Genomic DNA, 17,697 nt, shown 5'->3' with positions numbered 1-17,697 from the left:
TTTAATACTTTCGTTAGTGAACTTTGCAGAAATATCAGCAAACTTCACATGCTGCACTGTAATGACATGCCTAATGCCTTCTAAAATACTAAGGTTGCAGTAAAAACCCAAAGGTGTGCATGTAATTTACCTGGAAACCCAAAGGTTTGGGAGAGGAGGAGGAGAAGAAGGCAAAATGTGAAGGGAAGAAGGTGGAGGGAAAAAAAAAAAAAGAGGAACATTGTGATTAGTCATAAAGTAAGAATGCATAGTAACCATCAGGTAGTAAGAGAAGAGAGGCAGCGATTTACACAAGATCTGGGATTTCTCTCCTTTGGTCCAGTGCTCAGAAATTTGCAAACATAGCTGTTGTACCCATGTAATTGGAACAGGGCTCAGGAGAGAAATGCGCTTGAGTAGCCTTCATCTACCCACACTAACTCCTTAACTCCAGCTCTGCTTGTTAGCTGGCTAAATTATATTTAATTACTTCAAATCACAGTTTCAGCAAGTAGGAGAGAAGTTCATGCTTTCCAAAATGTCCAGTAACCTGATGATTAGACTATCTCACAGTCTGAAATAAGTGATTCCATACTTTCCTATGAAAGTAAGTTAGTGCCCTATTTCTAGGGAAGTGGTGATTTCTTTAGTTATTAAGCTATTGTGTGAATACGTTGCAGCTACTGCCTCTGCTCCCTACTGTTTTTCCAAGGAAGAGGTAAGTGTTGTTGTGATGCTTTCCTTATTATGAAAGGCAAATGGTAGCCTAGCCTGGATCTGGAGTGAAAGGAAGGATCCAGTGGAGAGAAGTGGCTCCTTAACAGCACAGCTTCAATGGCAACTCCAGAAGTACCTTTTGATTTGTACTTCCAAGTGCATGGTGCCCACTTCACTTCCTTACCCACAGATCATGTCTCCCATGTACCTGTTGAGAGTCTGTGGTTGCTCCGACCCAGAGGACCCAAGGCGAAATCAGGACACCGGATCTCTCTTGGTGCTTGTGCACCTCGTGTCTGACCGCACAGGAGGATGTCACATGGGGCATCATTGCTTGTTCCTAGATGAGAATATCACAAGCTGCCCCAACTAATCCCTCCAGCATGCAAAGATCTGTGCAATGTCCTGGATGCAGTAACTTGCCTGCAGCTAATTTCCATTGACTGCAGCCTTCAGGAGGGAGGCTGGACATTAACGTTGCACGGCTGGGTACTCGACCTCTTAATTTACTGGGTTTTGTAGCATTGAGGATTTTTAGGGCGCTGCTGACAAGAGAGAAGATAGATATAAGACAGCACTGGCTACCTTAGCTTTGCTTTTAGTGAGCCTTCTCTGCCAACATCATAATAAACATAATAGAGGGCGATAGTATTTCCATTAGGTATTTATTAATGGAAGCACTAGAGGCCAGTATGCAAATTCTTTCCCACAAAAACTTGAGAAGCTCCATCAAGGGCAGGTTTGTCTCCTATGTATGTAAATATTGAATTTTGACAGAATTTGAAGCCTGCGGTCTCTTTCTCAGATGTTTTGCTTGTTGTCTAACGTAATATCAATAATTAACTGCAAAGTAGTCACAGTGAGAAACAACGCTGTGAATATTAACTGTGCTGTTTCATTTTTAAGTTGTCTGCCTGAAAAGTTTCAAGAACTGTTTCCCAGTGGAATCTTGCCTGGTATTTCCCTTCTCTTGGCCAAACAGTAATTAAAGAATTTTCCTTTTTGTGGAATCTTAGAGGTGGACATGAAACACAGGGGACAAAATATTTTATGTCAGGGATGAAGAAGTGCTAGGAGAGCGAGAAACCTGCAGGCAGGTAGTTCATTGCCAGATGTGGAAACTTGCCATATTTCCCCTGTGGCCTGGCCTTTTTACCATGGATCCGTGTCTTTGACTCATCTCAACAAGTGTCAGGATGAACTCAAATAGCAGAACTGATTGCTAGGAATCGTTTATGCTCGTCTGCCTCTCCTCAGGTGGGAAATGCTTGTTTAGATTTTCTCCTGCCATTTAGAACTGATGTCAGACGCTTCACAGTTTACTGGAAGTCTCTGCCTTTCATATGTGCTTCTTCTCACCAATAACTTTATGCTATGACATTTTACTGTGTCAGCTTGTAAAGTCAATATACAATGAAATTTTAAAGGACCCTGGCTTGCTTAAAGAATATATTGATTAGCAGTAACATGAAAGCTACTCTCAAGTCCTACATGTTCTGAGTTTTGAAGTAGGAGCTTAATTGATTTTAAATTCATGGGAAAACTTTTCTAAAATTGAGCCTTTCTACAAAGCCTTTCCCACAAATGAGCCCAAGACAAACTCAGAATGCAGGGATGCATTTTTTGCTTGCTTTGAGTTGATGAACATTTTCATCTGGCTGCTATATAGTGGTACCATTCCAGGACTTAGACACACACCACCTCCTTGCCCTAGCTTCCTGTTGTTTAATATACACATTGAGATCCTATGTCCTGCAACATACAGCAGCATTATGTTGTGATTTCTGTGAGTAGAAGTTTATATGAGATTTTTGTCACTTGGTTTCTTGCCTCTGCTGAAGTTAATGTGACTGTAATAAGCGAAACTCATGATAACATATCAGACATCTTAAGACATATTCCAGGATTAAAATACTGTTTTTGAAGCTTACCAAAAGCATTTCTAGGCAGTCAATTGTTGATCATTGTTTTATAAGCATATACAGAACATATATCTATCTGCCATTGCAAAATAACACTGTATACAATTTGTATATTGTCAGCAGGCATTTATGTGCACCTAAGACTTACTTTGTAATGTACAGGATAAAAAATGAAGGGCCTTATATTCATCTTTACCAGTATCTATCTTCTTCTTTTATGAAATGTCATATAATTAAAAAAAAGCACTTTGTTCCTAAGAAATAACAAGGATGAAATGGCTCTTGTTGTGCTACCCCAGCATGTGCCACAGTTAAAGAACTTTCATTGTCTAGGCCATAAACTTTATTTTCAACTTGTCTGTTTTAATTAATGTTCCCTTATGATTTATCATGTAAAATCTCAGCACAGATATATAATTATTATTTTTATGGAGAAATGCCTAGAAGCCCCTACTTTGGAGGTCTGTAAGTGGTAGATTGCACATATCCAAAAAGACACGGGCCCTGTGCCTAGGAGGTTTTAACTAAATAGATAAGGGTAGGAGGTATAAAGTCTGGATTGCAGTCTTTTTTCAGTGTTTTAATTAAAATGCTATATATAATTAAAAGCTTGTAAAATAATCTTATTACACGCCAAAGAATAACTCAGTTGCTCAGAACAGAAAGAATTATTCTGTTCTTGATGCTGAAAGATCCTGTCTGCCCTGTAGGCAAAATTGCCCCATCTGATGCCAGTGCACAGCAACAGAGAGCTGGCAGAACTGCCCGCATGCTCCCGAGGGCCAGCTTTGTCCCTGGATGTCTGTGGAGACTCTGCAGAATTGCTGAGATTTCAGCAATTTGGCGAGGGGGCCGCTCCGACCTCGTGCCGCGTGGGGCTGTGGCTGGTCTGTGGCTGCCAGCCGTGGATGTGCTCCCTGCCACATTTCTTGGCCATGTGTTCCCTAACGACTTCGAAGGGCCTTGGAGAGCTGCCCCACAGCTGGAACAGCAGCTAGGACGCAATCTTGCAATACACACAGAGTAGCCTGAAAAAAAAAAAAAAAAAAAAAAAAAAAAGGAAATAATTAGTGCTGTGTGAACTTCCTCAGTAATTGTCTTTTGCAGATGTTTGGAGAGCGTGTTGCAGAAGCAAGCCAGCTACTTCACTGCCTCCTGAATCCAGAATGAAAGTGTTTTGCACATAGAATTAGAGAATTAGAGCAGGGGAAGGTGCCTGTTTACAGATCTTCCCAGTGTTAAGCGTTTAAGCCTTACAGGAATGGCTGCTGCTGCCCCCACATCAGAGAAGATGAAGGAAATAACAGGAGCAAAATAAGAGGGAAAAGCCAGTGAGGCAATTGGAATCAAATAAGACAGAGGAACAGAAATGAAATGGCGAGAAAAGGAAGAGAGGCAGAGAAAGGAGGGAGTCTCTCCAGAAGGAAGAGCAGACATGGAAACGGTGGGGCAGGAATAGTGGCAGTAGTAGACTGCAAGCCAGGAAGGGTCTGCAGCTCTTACAAGAGAAGAAAAATACACAGCATTGTATAAATAAAAACTAAACTGGCTGTAATATTATCACCCCTTATCATTTTTCTTGTTCAGAAGGAACATGGAAATTAAAGTTTAGAAGCGGACAACTGAAAATATTTCCATGATATTGCAGTAGGCCATGATCAGGTGTAGAAATGGAAAGTCATGATCACAGAACCACAGAATGGTTGAGGATGGAAGGGACCTCTAGAGATCTTCTAGTCCAAGCCCCTGCTCCAGCAGGGACACCCGGAGCACAGGGCACAGGGCGGCATCCAGGCGGGTTTGGAAGATCCCCAGAGAAGGAGACTCCACAACCTCCCTGCGCAGCCTCTGCCAGGGCTCTGTCACCCTCACAGTGAAGAAGTTCTTCCTCACATGGAGATGGAACTTCCTGTGTTTCATTTTATACCCATAAACCCATAAATCATATAGCCATGATATGTTCGTTTATGTATGTGTGTGTGTGTGTGTGTGTGTGTGTGTGTATGCGCTTTTTATGTAACTAAATGTGTAAAGACACGGTATGGTTAATATCATCTGCTCTTATGCATATTTCATGATGTTCAGAAAAAAATTGCTGCTCCTAAGAATTACTAGAAACTTTTCGGTACAAAAACGCCTGATGAATTTTAAATGGTAGCTAAGACCTTAATTTTATCAAGAGAGTAGTTCCTCAACATTCCTAATTTCTTCTTTTATAAACAAGGAGGTTGAAGAACTTGCTATGTCCTAGAAGTCAGATGAAATTAAATTTCATCGTAATCTACTGCTGTGTAAGTAAGACCCCATATGAGACCCCATTGATGAGCCACTGTAAATATGTTAGAGTCTGTCAATAGTATTTTTAAAATACTTTGTTCTGCAAAAAGTTGGAAGGAATTTTTGCAAGCGTTCTTCTAGCAGAAGAAATTGCCAGTGTGTTTCTTCTGGAGTAAAGCCATGAAAATCAATGGAGAACAATAGTATCAAATTAATGTGAAGGCAGTGTGAGAGAAAAATGGAAAAAAGACTGAAAGGGACCCTCCAAGTTTAATTCAAACTTAGGGAGAGCCTTTTTTTATTCCTTCAAGATGGCAATAAAAACAGATATGAATCACATGTTAAAGTAAAGAAAGCCTGGTTTACATTCATGCAAAATATTCATTAAAAAAGAGGTTGAGGAGCAGTCTAGCAACAAGTGCACCATGGCTGAAGTCAGAGCAGGACACACAGTTTGGTTAGATGTGTGGCAGTGACCAGGATCTCAATCAGGAATGAGAGTCAACTCAGCACTTTGCTTCTGATGTTGGGCTTAATGACACTTGGGGAGTTTGTTTGTTTGTTTGTTTTGTTGTTGTTGCTTTTGTTCATTTTGTTTTGCATTGTCCTGGCACGTGGAGCCCCTTCTTGGCCAAAATGAAGTGCTACCCACTGGACAAGCTGACAGCCCTGCGCTGTCAGCTGCTCTTTGCTGCAGCTTTCAAGAGAAACCCTGTCGTGCAAACACTTGGTGGTGGACATGCTGGCAGGAAACCTGCATCTCGCTGGGGTTGAGGACTGCTCAGGCATGGCGGGAGCAAACGCCTGGTGCTTCCGACTGGAGTTGGGATCAGTGCCATGAGTCCTGGCCAGCTGCTGGGGCTCTTGCTGCCATCTGTCCTGCTCTTGCACAGCTGGAGCAGGCGGGATTGAGTCCTCAGACTGGGAGGGCTCTAGCTCTCTCTGTGCTACCTTAAATTGAATTTAGAAATAAAAAATAAAATCTGCCTTATGCTTAACTGCACTCCTTAGAGGGGGAATTTTAATAATGTGCCAACAGCAGCAGTTTGGAGTATCTTCCCGAGGAAAAGGTCACTTTGCCCATAAGTTATCCTAGCATTTGATCAGTGGACTCTTTTCCAAAGACTTTAAGTCTCATTATTCACTGCTTATAAAGTCACTTGAGATATAAAAAGTCTTTTTATAGCAATGAAAGAACTCCCACAATTAGCCAGAAGGCAGTCATCTATCTTTTTAAGCTACTCAGTTCGGAGGAGACCAGGAGTTTCAGGCGTCTGTACGTGGATGAATTGTTATGACAGTGATAAGTGTAACATTCATACGGAGATGCCAGCCTTTATGGAGCTCATGGAAGCTTGGGATTTTTTTAAAAGGTGAGAGATTTATTTTAGTGAAATGTAGAACACAATCTCCTGAAAGGAGAAAAGTGATTTACATGTTATTTACAGAGTCCTGAAATTTGCCATTCTGCCTCATTCCTTGTTTTGCAGTTGATTAAAGACTGTTGTTAATTTGATCTCCTGAAACTTTGATGGCAACCACCTTTTGAAGTGCCTTGTTCCCTGATAAAAATACCCTGGAAGAGAAATTGGAGAGTGAGCTTGTGGAGCAGTAGAGAGACTGTAAAGTTCACAAGAGAATACGGCAATCAGTGCAGGGATTTGGAGATAAAAATTATTTGTTCTGAACACACATACTGGCCTTTGATTGTATTTCTCCCCACCATCAAAAGGCTGCTGTATCTGGTAGACCTCATGAGAGATTTATATAATGTCCTATCCACCGATTTTGGGGGAAAAAAAAAAGTCAGAAAGTCAGAAAAACTTTGGAATGATTAATGTAATAAATGATCATCTAATTATATCAAGAAGTAACAAATTTTATACATGCCACAGCTAGTTTGGTCTTTATTGCCTTCAAGCAAAATTGTAATACCATCAAGAAAACAGTTTGTCAATATTAAAAGCAATTTGCATAGTAAATACTCTCCAGCCTTGTTACATCACCATCTGGGTTAACAGAGCATTTGGATCCATATTGGGTTGTGCTGGTGGAGGCAAACATTCAAATTGTTCAAAGTGTCCAGCTGTTGCCTGGGACAATGACAAGTGATGGCATTCCCACCCGTATGGAAGGGGCCAGGTTCAGCAAAAGGGCAGCAGGGAATATTTGGGGAGAAGGTTTCAGGAAAGGAAAAACAGAGAAGTAGAATCAGTTGAAAAAGGAAGCACCAAGGGAGAAAAAATGTTCCATGGGGAAAGGTAAAGGCAGCATGAGAGGAGCTGAAAGCCTCAGGGAGAGGAGAGAACAGAGATGGACTGGAGGCAGCAAAGAAGGGGAGAGTGAGACTAAGACTAGCTGAAGGAGGAGGCAAGAAAGATGCCCATAGCAACACATCTGCCCAGCATACCCAGGGAGTCCCAGAGGATAACATTGGTTGCTCACAAATTCACATCCAGCAGCACTTGTCCCACTGTGAAACTAAGCAGTTAGTCTTAAATTTAATTTATTCTTTTCATTTCACACCCGTAACCAATAGAATTGAAAAAAAAAAAAAAAAAAAAAAATTCTGAGCTACTGCTGTATGGTTGACATTGAAGGAGCTGGTAAGATTTTTTTTGTGAGTTGTGCACTGCTTTAACACACTGTGAGGAGAGAGAAGGGGTTGTTCACTAGTTAAATGGACTGCCAAGCCCCATCTTAAGAAGCACGGGAACTGACAGCATCTTTTCACCATAGTTTGAAGCTGCTAGCCCAATAGTGCTTTTCAACTTGCTGGGGTGGACATAGTTATCCTGTAGAATCCCCCTTTTCTTAAATATACCTCAAGTGGGCCAAGATCAACAAATCGACCTCAGCATGAAGAAGATACTAAAGTGGCATTTGTATTTGACAGAGACAAGTTTACCCATTGTCTTCAGATCGGTTGAAGAAGGGTGCTTTTTTTAAGACAGAAGCTCAATATTGTTAGATAAACAATATTGATTAAAAGTTACTGGGCAATCTCTCCATAGAAAGAAGTTTTACAGAGGAGAAATAAGTGTATCTCTGCATTTTCCAAATTTTATCATCCTCTCTTGTGTCTTGCTTAGGTTAAGGTTTAGTACATGCTTTTCAGCCTCAGTAGATTTCTGTCAGATACTGGGAAATGGAAATGGTACTGAGTGTGCTGGGGGAAAAGAACAAAAATCTGCGGTGTTGAGCATTGCCCATGCCTATTCGGTATAAACAGCTACTCTATCAAATAAGCAGGACAAAATTAATCTATACAGATAATGATAAAGTAATTCTCATCAAAAACCTTTGGTTAAGCTTGAGGAAGCAGCCAGAGTCTGCACATTCAATCTCTCTGATGCTTTTAGGAGGGATGCTTTTGGTCCTTTTTGCCAACTTTCAGTCCAGACAGGCTCCAGAGTGTGGTTGCCTGGATATATTTGGGCCAAGGGATTGGAGGTAAAACGGCCACAGTGATGAGAATAGATTTAGCACCTGTCAGGTCAGAGGTATCTTCTGCATGGATGCTGAAATCTGCCAGGACAGTGATCCTTGTCAACTTCATCTGTCAGGCAACATCTCTGTCATTTCTCTGGAAGCTCTTGTGTCTAGAAGTCTCTGGTTTAACAGAATGTACCAGTTGCTCTTGCCCTTGTCCTTTCTGATTATATGTAGGATCTCCAATGATATTACTTCAGCAGAACGAATCTTAAACTTTTGCTTGCATGTGCCAGGTATTTTCTGAAGACAAGAGATTATGTCTTTATTTGAGACAAACCTTGTGATTGATGCGTTTTTGTGACTATGCATCTTTAACTTTCTCTGTCCTTTCACTTAATATGGTGGCAATGAAGACTACAGAGAAGCATGTCAACATTGGCCCTCTTGATTCAGTAATGAATCTGTTAGCATTCTGACCAATGCTAACAGCAATTATCAACAGCAGAAAATTATTTGAAGACAAAGGTATTTCATTTGTAATTCGCAAGCATTTAAATCCTGCAAACAGTCTTGGTTCAAGAACTGGTTTATTATTTTTTAAAGAATACAGATTGTGAAGAAAACCTCAAGAGTTTGTCTCTGTTTTTTTTGTGGTAGTTTGTCTCTATTTTTTTTGTGGTCACTGTTTCACTATTCTTCTTCACTTCTGTCTCTTCTTCCTTCTCTGCTGTTCAGCTTTGTGTATATAGGAATAAATCTATATGCAGTGGTGCTGGCACTAGAAATGGCAGTTGGCCAATGTCAGTTGATTTGTGCATCAAAGACAAAGCCTATTTGCTTGTTTGTTTTCTGATGCTGAAGCAGTTTTACATTTGGAGCAAGCATCCAAAGGGGATGGCCAGGATCCATGCAGCGGCCACCAGTCGCTCTGGGGTCTGTTGACAAGTGGCCCGGACTTTGCAGTGCATTCAGAAGAGGGGGGAGAGTGTTCATTAAACAGAAGCTTAATCAAGCAAGGCAGGAGTATGGTTTACATGAGAAAAGATATATTCTTTATTTAACATTCACAACTTGCTTATGGATTAATTAGCCCATCTGCTACAACAAATGTATTCCCTTGTCTTTGTGTTGACTGTTTAAAGTGACTGATTCCTCTATCCACTTAAAATAACACCCTAGATTCCACTGAAAGTAACCTTTCTGAGACAAGGAGCTTATTTAATCATCCACTAAGAATTTGTAAGTGGCTTGTTGTAAATAAGTGCTCAACTGTCTATAGCTCCCAGGGTAACTATATATGAATGTTAAGATGGGAGATAATAGAGGAGGCAGAAAAACCTTAAAGAACCTAAGCATAGAGAGCTCCTGAACCCATCTGTATTATTGGCTTTAGGGTTTAAAAAACCTTCTCCCTTCCCAACCCCAAGTGGGCAGAACAGCTGCCAGCATACAGTAATTCAGCTATAGATTTTCTTGCGAGAAAGGCAGCATTCGTAAATTAGGTGACCTTTTTGCAGATTGACAAAGTGTGTTGATGAACTTCAAGTGATAATTTAAACATGTATTGAGTGTCTTAAGTGTTGTGTTTTAAAAGGAACGAGTCTACAGGATGGAATGTTTTAAAAAGCCTTTAAATTAAGTGTGCATTTAAGTGAAAGTAGGTATCAGCCATATGTTGCCAGGATAAATGGAAATTTGTGATATTTTCACACTTGTGGTTTTTAAAATATTATTATCTTTTTGAAATAGAATTTGAAATAGAATACATGACATTATTATGAATGTATCTATATTTTCTCTGAATAAGTGATAAATATCGACAGATGTGAGTAAAAAGAGCTTCTGGTTTTCAAAAAAAACTAATACTTTTTTTGTAGTCTGCTATGTTATCCATGCATCTTTTCACTTTAATGCAAATCTGATGAAGATTTGTGATAAAATTGTTGTCTTTTGTCAACTATCATCACCTGATTCAGCTGCAATATAGAAGAATTGTGTGTTTTGTACCTGACTAAGAAAAACAAAATATGATAAAGTGCAAATTTCCTTCTTTAGTAGAAGCATCATTTCTCTTGTTAATACCTTTTTATAAGTATTAAAAGCATTTTGGAAGAAAGAAAATTATTTTTTCTCTAAATATGATCCTAGGACTTTAGGGATGAGAGTTACTCAGGCCTGTAAAACATTCTTGGTATGAAAACTACAGAAATTAGAATCTATGGAAAATTGTTTCCTTGATAGGGCCTGATTTTGAAGCAAGTGGAACTGAGGGAATGACTAGAAGACTGAAAGTTTAAGCTGTATCTCCAGTTGTCTCTGTTAGTTGTGCCTGATTCTGAACATTCTGTCAATTTAACACATGTGATTGAAAAAGACTTGCAAAAGATTTCTCCTTGGGAGAATTTTTTAGGTTTTCTTACAGTATAACCTGTTCTTGACTGATCTAGCCCTTCCTCTTATATCTCTCTGATATCTTTTTATGTAACTTATTCCTAAGGTTGTAATTTAATTGATGCTAATTTAAGGGATAAAATGGTAAAAATTTCTGGCCTCAGTCATTAAAGAGACAGTAGATGTGCTGTATTAAATTTAGTTGACTAAGCTAATTGCTATTTGTATTACTTGATCACTGCTGAGGCCATACTAGCATGGCACTTCTAGGTATCCCAGGTATTCAGCATAGTGAAATTCCTATTTCTGGAGAGGGTTTTGACTTAGTTCCTTAAGCAGATGTTTTAAGACTTCATTATCTATACGAAAAGTTAATTTGGGCATGAATTTGGCATGCAGTCCTATTTCAGATTTATTCAGAGTATGGGGATTTCCCTGGGAAATCAATTCAAAGTCAGACTTTAGTACCCTTCAGGTATTCACATTTCTTAATAGAAAATCAAGTCTCTCAACCCCACTAGAGGATCATCTCAACTGATACTGAAAGGAATTTGGTGATTTAGTTGTATTGGGAAGAAACTTTATCATAGTCTTTTAGTTTTGCCAAAATATACTTCATTTTTCACACAATTTTCTCATTTTAGGGATGAGAGTTTTCCCAGCTATACCATCTGAGTAGACATTTACAACCTTACTGCTTGTCAACTCTCTCCAGTCTTTTAATCTGCTTGTAACAAGTAATTTCCTCAGTATATGTTTGATTTAGTTTTCACTTTTCTTAAAAGAAAAGCAACTGACGATGTTAGTCAAATTTTCCTGTGTCTAGTCTTAGTGATTGTATAAGGGAAATAGCAGATAAGTGACAAAATTTTTAAAACTGGCCTTGTTTCTGTTTAGACATCCTAGACATGTTTATTGGCACCTGCATTAATAACTATACTGTGCCAGAACACCTTTATCCCAGTTGTATGCTACATAAAATGTTGATATTGGAAATAAAAGTTGGAAATAAAAATGTTGATATTGGAAATAAAATAAAAATCTTCTTTTATATACTTTTTACAAGGTGAAGAAAGTAATTTGAGAAGTAATTCTAAATGTCTTTTATAAATTATGTACTCTTTGTGTTATGTTTAAAGAACATTGGAACAAGTATGGAAGAGTTCAATTCTTTTCTGTTTTCTACCAAAGACTAAAGATGTCTTCTTCCATCCTCATCTTCTCTCTTGCAGGTCCAGTCAATGTCAGCACATGGTTTTACACACTACACAAATAATTCATCTTCTATATTTTACACATATATTATTATGCTGCCTTTTTTTCTGATAGTAATTGTTAGTACATTTTTTTCTGCTTTTGTTTAGGTCAATGGGAAAGATCTCTCCAAGGCCACTCACGAGGAGGCGGTGGAAGCTTTCCGCAATGCTAAGGAGCCCATTGTAGTTCAGGTTTTACGACGAGCCCCAGTCAGCAAAGCTCATGGCAGCTCTCAGGATGTTCGGCTGGTGGATGCTAGCACTCAGACTGACATCACGTTCGAGCACGTTATGGCCTTGGCAAAACTAAGGCCTTCCACACCTCCAGTACCTGATATCTGCCCATTTCTACTTTCAGACAGGTATGGTTTGTCTCTGTGTGTTGTCTTCCTGTGTAACTAAGGCATTGCAGTGGTAGGCTTTGTGGACTTTTCTCGAAAAAGTCTCAGGAACGCTTAAAATAAATTATAAATATAATTTATAAACACTATCCCATTCAGGTATCAGTGGAGTTTTATCCATCAGCTGAATTTATATCCTCTGAAACTGAATTTTAATGTAATTATAAGCATGGAGGCTTTTATAAAAATAGGTACTAGTCCTGTCCTTTTCCAGACTCTACTGGATGAGTAACCACATCTGTTGATTGACCCTTGTCCTCCACCTATAGCTCTCCCACTGATTTCTTTGCATGCTGCAATCTGCAAGATTGATGCTGGTCAAGTACAAACTGCTTTTCACCTTGATGTAGCTTGGTAGAAAATCCTCCACACAGAGCCAGAGAACAGGGCCTGTGTAGAGCCTAGCACTTAATTATTGTGAAGCTTGAAGCTGATATAGTCCTAAACAGCCCGATACTGTGATTGAAATGCCCATGTCCTCAGCATGAGGAAGAGTCCCACCTCTGCTTGAGATGAAGTAAACTAGGTACTGCATGTTTGCTATCCAGGTAATCTGAGGATCCAAGATCAACATTATGCCTAATACTGTACCTAAGTGCCTATTTTAATACCACATCTTTGTGCCCCAAACCCATGCAACCATGCAGTTTACTGATATTTTAAAAGCATGCAAACCCGCAAATGCACTTTGCCACCTGGTTGTAACTTTAATAGAAAAGAATAGTGCAGGTTGCTTTGTGTGAGTTCATGAACAATTTGTGAGCCTGATCATTTTGTATTAAGGAAGTTAAAAGTGTTAATAACAAGATAACTGATGAGTTGCCTCTCGCCATGATACAGCACACGAATCTGGAGTTATATCTGTTTTTGAGCATAAGGAATCCCAGTTAGGTAGTTTGGCCCAGGACAGACCCTTTTAAAAAATTGCAGTTATAATGTCATCTGATGTAAAATATGACAAAAAGTTAATCCAGCATGATGAGCTAAGCAGGCATCTGATCTTTTGAAAAGAGCCTTTGCTCTTTGCTTCTGCTGTTTTTTTCAGCCGTCAGACCATTCATAGTAGTATTCCAGGGATGAGAAAACTACAGAAAAGTTTTTCTTTTCCGTCATTTTTTAATTTGAAAAAAACTATTGTCTCATCTCCTTTTGTTGTACTGCTTTGTTCCATGTAGCTGCCATTCTCTTCACCCAGTGGAGCATGAATTTTATGAAGGTAATGAATATCTTTCCAGCCTGCCTGCTGATGCAGATAGAGCAGAGGACTTTGAGTATGAGGTAAGATCATTGGCACACTGCAGCCTTCCTTTCTGTATTTGCAGATAGAGTATTTGCACAGCTGACAGCAGACTGTTCTGCGAAAAATAATAGTGGGAACACTTTTTAAAAAAATTAGCACCAAAGAGCATTTTTAAATTTTATATATTATATTATATTATATTATATTATATTATATTATATTATATTATATTATATTATATTATATTATATTATATTATATTATATTATATTATATNATATTATATTATATTATATTATATTATATTATATTATATTATATTATATTATATTATATTATATTATATTATATTATATTATATTATATTATATTCCTGTCTAGTGTCACAGGTTCTACTGGCATTATATTTTATATATAAGTCCAGAAAGCTTGTTACACATATACCATCTTTGGGTGGTGGAGACTGAGGATCAGCTGCTTTGCTTTTGCTGTTTTAATACTTCCAGAATTAAGAAATGGTAACTGGAAGCTTAATTGCTTTTTTTTTTTTTTTCTGCTTCCAATTTTAAGAATTAATCGACCTTTTTTTCTCATGCCTTAGGGATCAGTCTTGCAGATACTTGGGTGTGTGTTATATGTAAGATCAGACTACAACTCTGAGAATTAATATGGTTTCTATTACTTCCTCTGTGATATTTGACATTATAAGTGTTGCGATTATAAGAAATTGTGCTATATGCTACAAATCCCTCTCTGCTGTTCATGAATTGTACTGTCTAGCAACATGGGTGGATATTTCCCTGAATCATTGGAAAATCACTGTGTACCTTCCCAAAATAACCTGCGACTAGTGATGCTGCTCTTTATTAGATTTTTATTTCAAGATATAATAGTGTACCTTCCAAGAAAAAAATATTTCTAGGAACAAACACAAGAAGCCAATGGTTCCTTTTTGTTATTAAATGGTGCTGAATCTTTACAAAATTTCAAGTCTCTGTATTTTAAATAAGAGTGATTATAAATAATTAAAATCTTTTTATACAAGATTAAAAATATTTTATCCTCCTGTTTGCTCTACCTTAATAATATGTAAAAAAAAAAACCTTTTAAAAGGTTTCACATAACTGCTTGACATTTGGAAATGAAGGGAATGGGAAAAGCTCTGGCAAATACTCAATGAGTTCATTTTTATCTTGTCTTTGGTAGATAGGCTGCTCTATTGCAAGTTCAGCCCATTGTTCTTCTCTTCGGGTAGTCTGGGGAATCTAAAGTTCTTCCCCAAGGAAGCAGAAAAATCAAATAAAGTCTACTTAGTGATTCTCAATCAGAACAAGCAAACTTTTATTTGAACTCTTCAAAAAATCATTTCTAGGGATTAGTGAAATCATTATGCCTTCCCAGATGGGTTTTGGTGTGATATATAATAGCACAAGAGTCTCAGAGCTTAGGTTTCATTTTGAATCCACATGCTTAATACGATTTTTAACTTCTCTGTCAAGTTTTTGTTTACAGTTCTTCTTTCCTGCATGTAACACAAACTGTTGTTTTTTCCTAGTAATATTCAAATAAATTAGTACTGTAATCATCTGGGAAAAAAAAGAAATCAAAAAAATGCCATTATAATTTACCATTTAATCAGAATATTAGTGAGATATTAAAACACTAACAGACACCAAATTTATATAGTCTACAACAGTGGAATCATGTCCTTTTTATGAGCATTATTAATCCCTACTAATAGGTGGCATAAGTATTATGACAGTGGTAAATGCTCAGGCAGGTTCTCCATTGCCTATAATCACTACTAATCACACCATCACAGTCATTAATTTGCTGTCAGATGTGATTCACTTGCCCCAGGCAAACTCACCGAGTGACTGAAATAAAGCATGTTTCATGTGAATTTTAAATAGGAAAGGAACTATCTAGCTTCGTTTGAGGAGAGGATGTATTCTCCTAAATATGAGAGTTTCAAAAGAGAAATAATAGCATCTTGGACCCTTTAGATAAAGAAAGCTCTGGACATGAAATGCAACCCCAAAATGTAGGTCTGTGTGGTAATCTGGTGGCTTATATTACTCATTAGTTGGAACTACTGTCATTTAAGAACCATTTTAGTTATTATGCTTGTTTGTTGTAACCAGGTAGCTGAAACAGTCAAGAGCATTGTCCCTCCAAAACAGAGTCTCATATAGGACAGGGTTACAAAGGATTTGCTGTCTGTTGCTGTGGACCTGCAGGAGAAGCAGCAGAAGGGGAGAACACAGATTGTGGTTCAGGGCTGTCAGAATCCTTACAGAGCACTGTCCTTCAGCAGATGCTTGATCTCACCCTTCCCTTGATGCTTTTTGGTCCCACAAATATATCAACATTAGTGTTTGTGAACTACACAGGAGAATTGACTCAGTATTTTTTTTTCTTTTTCTCAAAAGGATTGTCTTTAACGTAGTCCAGTTGACGGATCTAATTTCCAACACAACTCCACAAGCTGTTGCCTTCTCAGAATTGAGGGAGTTGTACACTGCAACATCAGAATAGAAAGAAATAAATGGTCAAGGGCTTGGGAAGAAGAAAACCTTTAAAATCAGTAATGTCTCCTCCTTAAGAGTGAAAGCAGCAAGAACAGATGCTGCAGAAGCTGTGCTGATGCATCCCTGAGGGGAAAATCGTGGGTTGCATGTTGGATGAAAGAAGTTTAGAACTATGATCCTTCTCTGTCTCATACCATTTAATTTTCTGTGTTTAGGAGAATAGGAATTACTATTATGATTATGATGATGGTATTTATTGCTATGTTTTGTGAAAAAGCAGAACTGTATCAATGCCCCCTCATCTTAAAATTGTTTTTTTCTTTGTAGCAACTTTCTAGTCTGAACATTGACTATTTTATATACATCAAAAGAACTATAGGGTATCAGGACTGTGGTCCAGTTTCCAAGCTGGAGGTTGGCATTCACGTTGTACTGAAAGGCTACAAATAGGGGACTTGCCTGTCTCTATAGCAGGCAGTTTTAAATTGATTTAAAACAGAGCATAGAGATTTTAAAAGAGATAAAAACAAAAGAGCAGAAAAATAATTAGAGATATATCTAGACATTTCCCAGAAATAGGTAAAGGTAATTTGAAAAATACACTGCAAAATAGCCAGATTAGGAAGCTTTGAGAAATTTCAAGTTTGTCGTAGCGGAAGAAATGAGATGACTAACAACTGTCATGTTGCAGACAAGAATATTTTCCAAGAAATGAAATGTCCTGGAAGGCTTTCATCAACTTGGATCTTGCCTACAGAAATATGCTGGAATTTAGGTAGTTGAGTTACTGCCATAAGAAGGAGATCTGATGCTCTCATATGATATCCAGCCTTGGGGAAATGGACTTGAGCTTGCCAGTGGATTTGGTAGGATTAGACCCAAGAGATCTCTTCTCCATTTGTAAGCTAGAAAAATCCAGTGGGTTGTGCTTAGATTGAAACAGCTCAATAAGCTCAAAGATGAGCCAATTGTCTTGGAAAGATAAACTCCCTGGGAAGCTCATTAGACTCCATTAAAAAACATAGTTTAAACAAATGCCTGGAAATACGAAGAATTGGAGGGCATTTCTGCTTCTCTAAAATATGTCCTAAACAGAAAATGAATTATTGGTGTATGTATATACAGAGAGATCATACCAGCATCAGTGAGGGTTAACAGGGAAAGACCAGAAGATTTGTGTTTCTGGCATAGCCAGTTACCCATGAGGGCTTTTAAGATTAAGTAGGAATTGACCAATTTGTAACTGCTCGGTTGGATTTGCAGTCAAAATCACTGAAAGACAGCCAATGGTACTCATGGACAAAACTAACCCATATCTGGCTATAGGTAACCACTCTGTGACTGGAATTACATCATGTGCATCATGCTGTTTGATATTGATGAGGGGAAAGAACTAAAACACTCTACAGTAAATCTGTGCTAAATGTGGCTCTGAAATTTGCTACACAGTGTGACTCTTTCCCTGAAGAAGAGGATACTGGTGCTAGATAGTAGTAAATAATGAACTGGTCCATTTTAAGTCCCTTTCTTAATCTACTATTCTGGAGA

The 17,697-nt window shown here is 38.3% G+C and overlaps 1 protein-coding gene across 1 annotated transcript in view; it reads left to right on the top strand.

Moving 5' to 3' along the window:
* The window catches only part of PDZRN4 (PDZ domain containing ring finger 4), a 101,225-nt gene that overhangs the window by 48,380 nt on the left and 35,148 nt on the right, over positions 1–17,697 (top strand). Inside the window, exons 2-3 of the mRNA XM_026050288.1 lie at positions 12,086–12,339; positions 13,554–13,656. Of these exons, the coding sequence (XP_025906073.1) occupies positions 12,086–12,339; positions 13,554–13,656 (357 nt within the window). The remainder of the gene's footprint in view (positions 1–12,085; positions 12,340–13,553; positions 13,657–17,697) is intronic.

Source organism: Nothoprocta perdicaria, unplaced genomic scaffold (assembly GCF_003342845.1).
Source record: "Nothoprocta perdicaria isolate Ctin4 unplaced genomic scaffold, notPer1 scaffold_67, whole genome shotgun sequence".
Lineage (NCBI taxonomy): Eukaryota > Metazoa > Chordata > Aves > Tinamiformes > Tinamidae > Nothoprocta > Nothoprocta perdicaria.
The sequence above is the reverse complement of the archived record's forward strand: the minus strand, read 5'-3'. Positions and strand labels throughout refer to the sequence as shown.